The sequence below is a fragment of the Podarcis cretensis genome, assembly GCF_951804945.1.
Source record: "Podarcis cretensis genome assembly, chromosome: 10".
NCBI lineage: Eukaryota > Metazoa > Chordata > Lepidosauria > Squamata > Lacertidae > Podarcis > Podarcis cretensis.
Window position 1 is genome coordinate 61272365 of NC_137179.1, and position 13487 is coordinate 61285851.

General features: G+C 43.6%; 1 protein-coding gene across 3 annotated transcripts in view; it reads left to right on the forward strand.

Moving 5' to 3' along the window:
* Positions 1–13487, forward strand: part of PLXNB2 (plexin B2) — a 350928-nt gene that overhangs the window by 247010 nt on the left and 90431 nt on the right. For all 3 annotated transcript variants that reach the window (XM_079994025.1, XM_079994023.1, XM_079994024.1), the window contains exons 7-8: positions 1348–1448; positions 8907–9033. In XM_079994025.1, coding sequence (XP_079850151.1) covers positions 1348–1448; positions 8907–9033 — 228 coding nt within the window. The remainder of the gene's footprint in view (positions 1–1347; positions 1449–8906; positions 9034–13487) is intronic.

Consider the following 13487-nt stretch of genomic DNA (forward strand, 5'->3'; position numbering starts at 1 on the left):
AGTAAAAAGGTAAAGGACCCCTGGACGGTTACGTCTAGTCAAAGGCTATGGGGTTGCGGCACTCATCTCACTTTCAGGCCAAGGGAGCCAGCATTTGTCCACAGACAACTTTCCGGGTCATGTGGCCAGCAGGACTAAACCGCTTCTGGCGCAATGGAACACCGTGACTGAAACCAGAGTAATAATCAGTGTTAGAAACTGAGATATGAAAGCTAGGAGCTAAATGGCACCTTAAACCTAGGTCATAGGTGCAACAGTGGAATGTCTAGGCACCCTTTTTTATAACAAGAATACAAAGCTGAAAATGAATGAACTGCAGCTAAAAGATTATGTTCATTTTTCACATGGTCTAGTCGTCGTTCCCCCACTGGTCCCCCCACTAATACTCTTAAGAGGGTCTCTTCTCCAGTCTTCAGAGAGTAGCTGGAAGTGGGGAGGCAGAAAAAGGCCCCCCTTCCTTCCACTCACAGTTTTAATCTGAAATCTTAGGTGCAGTACTTCACCCAGAGCTCAGAAACTGCTCACACTAATGAAATTCCCTGTTGCAAAATGCACCTAGAACAATGGGAGCTTCGAACACTGGTAATAATTAAGGTAAAGGTACCCCTGCCCGTACGGGCCAGTCTTGACAGACTCTGGGGTTGTGCGCCCATCTCACTCAAGAGGCCAGGGGCCAGCACTGTCCGGAGACACTTCCGGGTCACGTGGCCAGCGTGACATCGCTGCTCTGGCCAGAGCCAGAGCCGCACACGGAAACACCGTTGACCTTCCCGCTGGTAAGCGGTCCCTATTTATCTACTTGCACCCGGAGATGCTTTCAAACTGCTAGGTTGGCAGGCGCTGGGACCGAGCAGCGGGAGCGCACCCCGCCGCAGGGATTCGAACCGCTGACCTTTCGATCGGCAAGTCCTAGGCGCTGAGGCTTTAACCCACAGTAGTGTGCATTTAGGTGTGGGTGTGTGCGTGTGTGCTTAGTTTGGCAAATTTTAGCTTCGGAGTCGGGGGTTTGTATCTGGAAAACAGCAGAGGAAAAAGTATTAAAGCACACCACCTCAGCATCACTATTACAGAGTGCAGACACAGCTGTTTTTAATTTATTTGTTTTGGGGTTTTTTAATGCTATATTTTTTTAGGAGAGGTTCTCAGTGGCCTCAAGTGGTTTGTCCCCAAACATGACCTTAAGTTTACTGCAAATATTGATGATGCAAATAAATTCCTGTGGGCTCAGAACAAATTGTGAATTGGCTAGGAGTACGAAAATATGAAAAGCGTATTAGAGATATATAATCTATTCATAACCAAAGCACTTTCCCATAATTTATTATTAGATGTATCTACTCTTATTAGGTGTTTCGCTTGCCTGTCCAAGAATGTATGAGTTACTCAACCTGTGACCTGTGCATTCAAGCCCGGGATCCGTATTGCGGCTGGTGTGTAACAGAGGGAAAGTAAGTATTCCATGCTACAGGGATATATTGTATTATGCATGTTATTTCTTTTCAGAATATCATGTATGCTGAATGATTTCTTCAAAGCATTTGTACCAGAACTGGGAAAAACTCTTCATCACAAATTACCACAGTGTAAACATATAATGAACAGCAGGGAGGAAGCTAATTTGCATATTTTGTCTGTATAGCTTGTATTTAATTTGCATGAAAATGGTGGTTGCCAAGCCACAGCTGGTGAATATCTAGCATTTATCTGGTGATAGTCTTATTCTAGTATTTTAACTCTAAACATTCCTTAATACAGTCCCTCCAGCTGAAAAACAGCACTTGGAAATCTTTGGATTGGATGGTGGAGGGAAGAGAACCATGCTGAATTTCAATTTTGCTTTTAGATTTCTGATGTTTTAAGGGTACAAAGTTTTTGTCTGCTACCGAGAGACATGCTGGAATTTATTATGTTCAGGGTGTTGTGGCAAAAAGTTGCCTTCCATTTCTACCAAACACACATTGACTATGGATGAGGTAGATTTTCCATTTCCTTTTTCACGATATACACCTTCAAGTCAGTTGAGACTCCTAGTAGTGATTATTTCCTACCAGGGTGTCAGAACTTTATTGACATGCTAAACATACAAATTTTAAAGACAGAGAAAAAGAAAAGAACAAAAAACACAGCGCTCTTGTTTGCTTAGCCCTCCGTGCTCCCAAGCTGGAAGCTATGAGAAGTCAAAATAAACCGAGATAAAAGCCGAGATCTTCAGTGTTTTAAGAGGAAGTCTCCTCATAACGTTGAAGATTTCTCTAAAACGCTTTCTGCTGCTGTAACACACCTAAATAGCAAAATTAAATTGTGTTGGTCTGTCATAGCTTTTCTTCAGAACCACAACACATAGGAATGGTCCAAATCGGACCATTGTTCCATGTAGCTCAAGTTGGCTGTGGTTTTTCCTTCAATTCCAACAGGAGCCATTAATGAACTTAAGTTAGTCACGTCCATCACCATTATTATTATTATTATTATTATTATTATTATTATTATTAGGGTTTCTTTAAAAAACACACACTGAAAATAAACAACTTAGAATAAAAAGTGAGAACGTGAAAAAAGCGGGGGGGACAGGACATTTTCCAAATCACTATAAGGATTAACAATTACAATTCCATATAATCTGGCTTCTCTTCAGATTGGTATAACTCTTTTGCCTTTTACATCCATTGTCTTCATTGTCTACTCCAGGTTGGGCTGAGATTGGATGCAACTCAGCGAATCATTATTCTTGCTGCTATTGGGAGTATGTTTTGGGATTTTATTGTTAGTTTTGGGATTTTATTGTTACATGGGAAATTTTATTCCCTATTTATTGAGGTGTTTTAATTGCCGGTAGCTGATTGTTTATAACCGTTTACATTTTGTTATATTTCTGCAACTGGAAGAGCGACTTACGTAAATAATTCGATGTTGTCAGCCACCTTGACCGTGACTTAAACTATGCAAAGGCATCATACAAATAAAAGATGCTGATGAGCTGAAAAGAGATTAAGCTCAATACTGGATTTCCAAATTTGTGGCCTTCCTTTTCCTTTTATTATTGCTTTTAATTGCTTATTTTGAGCGACAGGACTTCTCATACCTCTTACGAGGTGAGAACACAGACAGCTGATTGAACTTGAAATCTTTTGCAAGGTAGGGGAACATCGCCACCTGTGACTGTTCTTTTTGTTCTGAAATTGAGAAATTGAAATGGAAAGTGAGCTCTTTTTGTTCTGAAATTAAATTATAGGCCCTCACCTGGGCCTATCATTGAACACACTGGCGTAACTGTTATACCTCCAAAGTAGGCTTAGCATTTTCTGAACGAAAGCTTTTGCATGGCTGGAGGCTTATTTTTAAATAAGTAAGGGGTAGTGAAGATGACTCTAAGTCAGTCTCCTCTGCTTCAAACTTCCAGGTTAATTAACCCCATGACAGAACCATGTGGGATTTTGTGATATGAAGTGCATGCTACTGGCATACAAGGTTTACTTAATTATAGGAAGAAGGAGATAGGTTTCAGGAATCCTGCTTCCACTGCAAACATCTTAACTGCAGCAGTAAAATTGCCTCAAAGCTTATCATGAAGCCAAATGAAGAATACCCCTCTATATATACATACTTGAAATGCAGAGGAAACCACACAATTTAATTTGAATGAGAGGCTGACTACCTATGAATGCAAAGGCATATTTGCATATTGCTGGGTTGGGGGAGCTCAGCTTTTCTCTAAGACTTCTCATGGTGACTCCTGACCTCATTATTAAAGACTTTCAAAGGTCTTTGTCAGCAAACAGCCAGTTTTGATCACATACACTTACAGACAATTAAGTCTCCAAGTGTCTAAAGAGGACCCCCCCCCCTCCCCACAAAAGAGCCCAGGGAGCATTGTACGCTCGGGGGCAATGAAATGCTGGCTGGCTTTGGGCAGGGTAGGGGTGGATAGAGACTAGAAATCTATGGGAAATGGAATGGAGTGTCCTAGAATAGGGCGTGATTGGATCGTGAACAGGTACAAGACATACTGCAGAAATTTGTTGAGGGTCCAGATGTCAGAATGAGAGTCTCTAAGTCAGTCCAAAAACCCCTTCAGTGACTTCCGGGTTAGCGCCTCCGGCAATGGCGGAGTTCCTCTGATCGGGAGGAACTTGCTCCATGGAATTTAGGGTCTGGCCGCCACGGCGAAGGCAGAGACCCACTAAAAATCGCAGGCGGGAGAAGCCTGTGAACGTGGGATTCGGCTGGCACCTTTTGCGCCTCCCTTACCCACGGGGAGACCCGGTTTCGGGTATCCGGAACAATGTGGGGTGAGCGGCGCGGTTCTTCGAATTGACTGCTTCTTTCACGGAGTGAAGCCACATTGCTGTTGCCAGAGAGCGCTGACTTTTTCCTGTGGACAATTTGATTCCAAACAACTACCCGTGAGTAGAACGGAAAATTGGATTTTTAAACGTCTTAATTTGGCACCGAAACGGGGAGGTTTCAAACAGGAAGTCCGCCTTCCCCTTTTGTAAATAGATTGAAGCAAAGAATTTGCAAGCTAAAGTCTTGGAAAGTCCTATGTAAAGGATTAAACTTCCAACGGCTAAAATCATTAAACCCCCCTTGGAGGCAGGAGAAGAGGGGGAAAATTTTGGATCGCGTAAGCCTGCAGGAGAGAGTGAAGAAAGTTGGATCACCACCGCTCTGAACCTGGAAATTGACTGCTAGTAAGACTGACGTTTTTGGGAAAGTTCATTGACTGTGACAGTTAGTTAAATAAGAGAAATACATTGTTTTCATTGTCTCCTTCTGCGTTTAAAAAGGAGTAAAAGTAGCTGAAAATTGAAACTAATTTTACTGCTTGAACTGTGCTTAAAAGGATTGATACAAACAGAAATTGTTTCCCTCTAGAGGGAGCTTTTGAAATTGTTACAAGAGTTGGGCTGGTGGAATCTCCAGCTGCAAGAGAAAACCGTGAGATTGACCTTGGATTGCTTGAGAATGTCGACAGAAGAAGCCTTAGTGATTGCACTATGCAAGATAAGTGAGTCATTGGAACAGCTCCATAAAAAGATGGACGTGATGAATATTAAAATTGATATTTTGGGACAAAAAGCGACTAATTTGGGACAAAAAGTGAACATCTACACGGAAACTATTCAGGAACTGATACAGGAATCTACTTTGACATGCCAAATGGTGGAGAAAGCGAGGGAGAAAGTTGTGGTTGTTGAACCTAAAGTAATACAAGTGGAGAGGGAGAGAGCCCCAGCCTTACAGAGGCAACTTGATGATTACAAGTTGTTGCCCTCTGTGATTGAATTCAGAGAAAGTCAGATTGGAACCCTGCTTGGACTGGAGAAGGAAAGTTGGATAGATCATCTCATGCAGGGATTTACTGACCTTTGGGATCTGGACCTGGGTCAGGAGGAAACTGGAGTTGTGGGGACCTGCAGATTTGGAGGGACTTTGAAACACGTCCTGAAATATCTTTTGGGTTTTAGTTTTAACCACAGAGATGTGGATGACATGTCAAGAAGGAATAAAAACATTGTTAGGTTGGAGCTCCCTCGAGACCTACTCTTCAGCATCAAAGAAAGGAAACTAAGAACAAGATCAGCAGAAGACAAAGTAAAGTGTATGTATAAATGTGAAGAAGACTTGCAGAAGGGACCTGGAAAAGAGTTAAGAGCCTCGGACAGAAGAGCACCAGGTTGATGGACTATATGGAATTGACGGAAATGACTGGCAGAATCCGAGACCAGGGAGAAGAGACGGTGGAAGAAGATTGGAAAAAGTTTAAAGTTTATTTATAGAAATATGGTAAAATTAATGAGTGTTAGAAAAATGTTGGAATGAAATTATATGGCCTTAGTAGAAGTGTTATAAGGAGTTAAGCATAAATAAGTATTATAGTATTAATGGAAAATAAGGTTAAAATAAGTTAAGATATTTATATGACAGAAAATAGTGAAAGATGGAAAGGATTTACTGAAACAATTAATAGAAGTGGAATACAAAAAGGGAGGTGAGAGGAAGTCGATGAAACAAGGGAATGAAAGATAAGGCATTGAAATGGTATGATGTATGTTTTTAAATTGTTTTTGTTCTGTTTTGTTTAGTTTAATGCGTTAATGTTGTGTGACGTATTGTTTATATATTGTATTGTATTGTTTTTTCTTTCTTTTATTTTTTCTTCTTTTTTCTCCTTTTCTTTTTCTTCTTGTTTGTAAGGTTTAAAAGTAATAAATATTATTTTTTAAAAAAACAAAAAACCCCTTCAGTGACACACACACACCCTATATATATACACACACACACAGTCTGGAAACTGGATTCAGAATTGGAATCGCTTTCCAGAAATCCACACCAGGTGTTTTTTTGTTAAAAAAAGACAAAATACAATCATACCTCAGGTTACAGACGCTTCAGGTTGTGGTTTTTTGGGTTGCAGACCGCCGAAACCTGGAAGTACTGGGACGGGTTACTTCCAGGTTTTGGCGGTTGCACATGCGCTGAATCGGAACCCGCGCATGTGCAGATGCGCTGTTGCAGGTTGCGAAAATGCATCTCGCACGGATCACGTTCGCAACCCGAGCATCCACTCTAAACAAGCTTTAGTTAAATCATTAAAAAGCAGCAGAAAAATATTGGAACCCAATGCAGATATCCAATATTTCAACAAGAGGGAAACGAGTTCAAGGATATTGGAGTTACAGAGAGTGGGCAAACAATAAAATAAAATAATAATTTCCCAGCTATCACTAACTAGGCCTGGTGTCCTTGGGAGCTGCAGTGCCAGTCTCAAAATGAAGGCTACAGATCCACAGCAGATGATATATGTTTCATGAGGCACCTAATTCCTAGAGGTCCTAGGCCTTCCCCAGGACTGCAGCTGCCAATGATCCAATATTTGGCTCTTACCTCTCCCCCCGCCCCAAACAACTAAAACGAAAAGGGTCTGAGTTCAGCACAGGCCTCCCAGTTAATAATTGATCTGCCGCAAGATTTTACCAAGCCACCGAATTGCATTTTTTTGCTACTAAATTATCTGCTCTGGTTATGTTTTCTTTCAAATACAATTTTGGGAATTGCAATCAGCATGACTTAATTTTTCTTTTATTTTTTCAAACTTAGGGCTCACCTGTACCATACTGTAAGCAATAGTTGTATTGATGGAGAAAGGATGTAGCTATAGAACTCATGAGTTGTAGGAACTCCTGTAGACGATACCTGGTTCAGATTACCAGCATTTCCAGATAGGAATTGTAAAGACTCTTCTATGAAACCCTGAGAACCAGTCTGTTAGCAGAGGCAATATTATGTAAGTTTAGTGTAGGCAAATACTGAGCTGCTAGTTTTTCATTGACACAAAACGATGCATTTGATGAAATCGGCTTTAGCCATAGAAGCTTGGGGCCACAACAGATCTGCCAGTCTTTTAAGATGTCGGAAGACTCCTTGTTGTTATCCATTGTTATGTAGTGTGTTTGCTGCACTTGCCCTTCATGATATTTTACATTTCAGGAAGGCATGTGTCAGAGCTGCCTCTAGGTCCCAGCTCACAGAGGACCAACGCTAGGCTGTAGTTATGTACAAAAGTCTTTATTGAGGTTCAGTTTCCATTTTAAAGCCGCAGCGCGCAGCTCTACGTCTCAACCCTAGACCGGCGAAGTCCCGTCTGAGTCTCCGCCCCTTCCACACCAGTTTAAGACTCTCGCTTTGCTCCGCCTCTTCCTAAGTTCCTTTCTCCTCTGGGCCCTCCATCCTTTCTGGACTCCTCTGAGGCTGACCCTGATGATTCTTCCCCCTCCTTCCGGCGGGCTTTAGGACCTGGTTCCCTATCCGGGCTACCTTCTGTGCCGCTCGCCTGTACATTTGAACTTGGCGCGTGCGCCCAGCCTGCAACTTTCCTTTTGACCGTTCCCTTGCTCTCCGATGGAGGCGTGGCCACCCCTGACTCATCTTCTCTCGCTGGTGGTGAATATGTGGGCTCTGATACCTGGGACTCCTCCCCCCCACTACGCTCTGGTGGGGAAGCTGGTCCTGATTTCCAACTGCTGCTCTGGGAGTCCCCGCTGGCCCCTTGTTTCTGGGGTGTCCCCCTTGGGTCCCCCCTTGCCCTGCCCATCGGCGCCCCCTTCTGTGAATCTTCCGATTCGCTGGAGAGGCTCACGGAATCTATCGGGCTGCTGTCATCCTCTCCTACGCTGCCCTCGGATTGCTCCCCCTCGCTCTCCATCTCCTCTCCTCCCTGCGCTCCCGCTGAGTCCCTGACAGCATGTCAGTAAAATATTTAGCCATCCAGAGACCACAATAGGTTTCCTTGTGTTTTTCTTTCTACAATTCTGCTTGGCAGCTCTGCATCTACTGGATTCAGTATAATGATTGAGAGAACCTGAAAATGGTTTCATATCCTTCAGTTCAGTTTCCCACCAGCAGTGGGGAATAGTCGATCTTGTAGCCAAGGATGTATGTTTTCATTTGTGACTCAAGCATGAGCTGACAGAGCTAAGCCTCAGGCTGAGACTAAAGACCTGGTGACAAATTTGCAGCGTGCTAAGGAATAAGCAAAACACTCCAAATTTCCACACACTGTAGGCACAATATTGTTCCTTAACAGCTAAACTACTTTTCTGTTAACATGTTGCTTGAATACTAGGTTAGCCCCCCCCCACTCACTTTGTGTACAATTCATTGAATTTAAGATAAATATTTGAACGTTTGTTGTTGTAATTTGAAAATGCTAACAGGTAATTATCCTGTCATAAAGAATAATAAGTAAACAGAATAGAAGAAAAGAAATATTAAGCACACATTCTATGCCACCTTTCCACCGCCAGTGCTTATGCATTTGAATGCTTTTGTATTTTGGGTTAATGAGTGCGGATTTTTAAAATGTAATTACTTCGGACTACTTTAAATTTTGTTATTTATTCCAGATGCACGAGGAAAAAAGACTGTGCAAGATCAGCTCAGGAAAACCACTGGCTCTGGAGCCCAGATGGTATTTGCCTGAATATTACAAGTGCTTACCCTCAAAATATGAGCCGGGGAGCCACAGGCAACGTAAGTGCAACAGGATCATGTGTGTGTGTGTGTGTGTGTGTGTGTGTGAGAGAGAGAGAGAGAGAGAGAGAGAGAGAGACAGAGAATCCAAATCATAGTGCATTGTGTGAGGAGTGAGAGAATTGCCCTTGCATATAATTATGTGTGCATTTGTTTTGCAATGTTCTAAAGCAGCGGTTCCCAATTAGGGATCTGGGAACCCCTGGGGGTCCGCGAAACACACCCAAGGGGTCCGCAGCACCACCCCCTGCCAGGGACTTACTCATCTTGTTAATTGCACAGTGAAAGCCTTCCGCAGATCATCCAGCCTCTGCTCACAACCAGCGCCTACTTGAAGGCAGGGGAAAAACTTGTGAAAGAGTTGCTGGATGGCAGTGAACTAGCATTGGGCACAAACCTCTGGCACAGTTCCTTAGGGCTCTTGCAGTTGGAGGGGAGAGGGGGGAAAGAGTGCAAACAGCTCACATGCTTACCATTTAAAAAAAAAAACGTAAGGGATCCCTTCCCCGTTCCGTCTACTTTTTAACCGAGAAGAACTTCTAATTGTTTTTGAGGACTATCAAGTTTGAGGACTCTCCCACTGCTCGTAGGTAGGGTTTCAGTGAACCTTGCCTTATGAGTTTGGGATTCATGTCTCATCTTGGAAGTGCAACAGGGGAAATAGCTAAGCAGATTGTCACTATGATTTGCACAACAACTCACCCTCTGGTGATTTAGTTAAGTGCTAGGGCTGGCGATACTTTGTTTTCAGCACTGTGATATACCAGCAGCTAAATGCGGGTATATGGAATTTATCTCAGCTGCTTCTTCCGAGATACATGGCCCAGCCCTACACAGAAAGCGAGTTCTAATGCCTCTCAGGTTCAAAGACAAGCTTGAAGAGCATGGGGCTTAGCAGAACTGCTCAGCTGGGGGGTGGAAGAGGCCTCCCGCCCCCCAGCTGAACAGCTCCGATGCCTCAGAAGGCATCCTGCCTCCCAGCTAAATAGTCTGATTCAGCATGATGTCACTCCCTTTGCTCCTAACACGATAAAACTTGTTATTCTCCTGGTCCACAAGACTCCCAAGGTATACAGTGAACAACTTCACACAGGGCTGGGAAACTTTTACGGCTGCATGGGCCAGATCTTTTTCAGGATCGACCTCGTGCTCCAAATTTTGACAGCTGGCCAGGACCACACACCTGTCAATCACATAACATTATGACATCTCATGTCAAATAATGACATCTCCTACCAGTCAGAGATGCATGGCTGTCCCCTTTCAAACTCCCAGTCCTAGAGGGGAATGCAAGGAGACTCAAAGGCGTCCAAACAGCCCCCGTGCTTTGAGTGCTTTCCCCCCCTAGAAAAATAGTTGCTGGTAGTCACCAAGAAGGGACGCAGGTGGTGCTGTGGGTTAAACCACAGAGCCTAGGACTTGCTGATCAGAAGGTCAGCGCTTCAAATCCCCATGACGGGGTGAGCTCCCGTTGCTCGGTCCCTGCTCCTGCCAACCTAGCATGTCAAAGTGCAAGTAGATAAATAGGTACCGCTCCGGCGGGATAGTAAACGGCATTTCTGTGCACTGCTCTGGTTCGCCAGAAGCGGCTTAGTCATGCTGGCCACATGACCCGGAAGCTGTACACCGGCTCCCTCGGCCAGTAAAGCGAGATGAGCGCCACAACCCCAGAGTCGGTCACAACTGGACCTAATGGTCAGGGGTCCCTTTACCTTTACCTTACTCACCAAGAAGTTGCTACAGTAAGTGCCACACTTTTTAACAACAACAAAAAGAGGTGCCGTTACTGCGTACCTTTGCGTACCCCCTGATAAAAAGCACCGCATGCTCCCATTTCAGCCTGAAATGGAAGGGCAACGGGCTGTCTTAAAGCCTTTGTAAAGTGCTGCTTGAAGCATCCACACACACCCTTTTCTTTTAAGTAGCGTGAACTGATGTACCAGTGGGTATGATTTGGGCAGAGTGGCCTCGCAGTCCACTTCTGATCTGTGAGCCGGAGTTTCTACACCCCAATTTAAAAGAAGTAATGGAAGTTTCAGACCACCTAAATGTTATGTGTTTGTGTAAATGACAGAACAAGTGCACTGCTTTATAGAATAAAGAAAATGTTCTGCTTGGGGGGCGGGAAACAAAGGTGTGGTTTTTTTAATGATTTATTTTAAAACAAGAGGACACACACACAGCACTTTCTCACTCTGTCTATACAGCTAGATTCCCTTTTTCGTATGGTTCATTTATTCGCTACAGGTATGTTACAGTTCCCAAAAGGAAAACTGTCTCAGTTGGGGGGTAAATAGGCTGTACAATTGCTAAAGTCACACAACAGCAGACAAAAGCAGAATGAAACATTAAAAAAAGAGAGCATGCAGATAGCTCTGTGTGTCCTCAAGCATCCGGTCAATTCAAGCAAATTTTTAACCCACCCTGTTTTCTCACCTTCGTTCCAGCTGCTTGTTACCTTATATAACAGAAATAATCAAACACTTGAATGCTCAGTTGGCTATTTTCCCTGAGGCTCATGTAGCCACCAGACATCCCTCTTTGTCAGGAAACTTTTTATTTCTGTTCCCCAGCAGCCCAAAGCTCTACTTCATCTCTCCAATTGTGAATGAGGGTTTTTGGAGGAAAGTTTGTCTTTGTTGCCCTTTCAAAACAAGCGTCTTGATTCTTTCCAGCCTGACTTGTGACTCCTGCTGTGTCCTCCGGCTATTGTTGCAGTGTGGTTAACGTGCTTTAATTATGTTGGAAAAGTTTGAATAACTTCTGTGCTCAATAGATGTTGCATTTGTGCTTTCCAAAAGCCAAAACAAAACAAACCCTGCAGAACACTCTCTTTTTTTCTAGCACATTTTAGGACAAGATGACAGAGTGTAATTCCATCTCTGCCAAGCTTTTCGCCAAGGGGAAAAGAAGGGTTTTCAGTTAAGGATGTAATACTTACTGGGGATATTTCTGTTTCTACTTCAATGAATCCCCCAGGCTTTCTTCCTGGTGGAATGGGACAGAATGACCAAAGCACGCTATAGCTTCTTATGGAAGTCTGCACCGATCAAGAGTGCCATGCCACAAAATTTAAATGGTGTGCTTTTCAGTCCAATTTACAAAGAACAGCACTGCACAGTTTGCAGTATACACAGCTAGTTTGCAATATTTTTTGGGTGGGAGAACAAAATGCCTGCTTCCCCAAACCATAATAGTGTTCAGATTGTTATTTTTTAAAAAGTGACCTCCTTCAAAGATAAGGTAAAGGTAAAGGTACCCCTGCCCGTACGGGCCAGTCTTGACAGACTCTGGGGTTGTGCGCCCATCTCACTTAAGAGGCCAGGGGCCAGCGCTGTCCGGAGACACTTCCGGGTCACGTGGCCAGTGTGACATCGCTGCTCTGGCGAGCCAGAGCCGCACACGGAAACGCCGTTTACCTTCCCGCTGGTAAGCGGTCCCTATTTATCTACTTGCACCCGGAGGTGCTTTCGAACTGCTAGGTTGGCAGGTGCTGGGACCGAGCAGCGGGAGCGCATCCCGCTGCAGGGATTCAAACCGCCGACCTTTCGATCGGCAAGCCCTAGGCGCTGAGGCTTTAACCCACAGCGCCACCTGCGCCCCCCTTCAAAGATAGTTTTGTGCAAATGTCACCCTGCAGGTCCAAATTCCTGGTTAGGTAGTGGCAGCACCATAGCCACACCTGCAAGCCCGCCACTCACCGGCTAGGACAAAAGTCAGGGTGCAGGCAAATTGTCATGTGATATCAGTTGTGCCAGCTTGGGATTTAGCAGACACAAGACCAGCTCCCTGGTCCCGAAATGACTTGCATCAGGCCTCACAAACATACCCAGCCCAACAGAGAGGGTGTTTGGAGTCACTATCATTATCATGCATTTTAAATCAGCTTTGGTCTTGGTTTTTTTGAGTTTTTTTGAGGGTTTTTTTGTTTTCCTTTGGAGGTACCGAAAGGACAGATCTACGTTCTGTGTTCTGATCTATGTTGCATTCTGCATATTGAGGAATGGCATTCTGAGGACTACAGAAGAGAACAGCAAATTAGGTGCCACAAATCTCCCAATACATTTGGAATTATTTTACCTTGGCTTTATTGAGCTGCCTCTCAAAATACTGCTCTTGGCGAGGTGGAGTTTAAGAATATCAGAAGAAATACTCCTATATAGTCTTGTAGGATGTTAGTTCTGGTTCCGTTTTCTTAATAACCTAATGAGGAAAGTAATTTGATTTCATAACTATAAATTAAATAAATGACTTTATCTCAATTAGAAATATTCCTTTTTTTGTTTCTGTGTTATCCAGATCGAGGATGTATAAGTGTTGTGCATTGTTAAATGGTTATATTGCTAAGAACTGAATAAAAATTATAAAAAATAGATTACTTTAAAATACTATTCTGTGTGTGTGTGTGTGTGTGTGTGTGTGTGTGTTCTAAAGTGATCTATAGTGCACAGTTG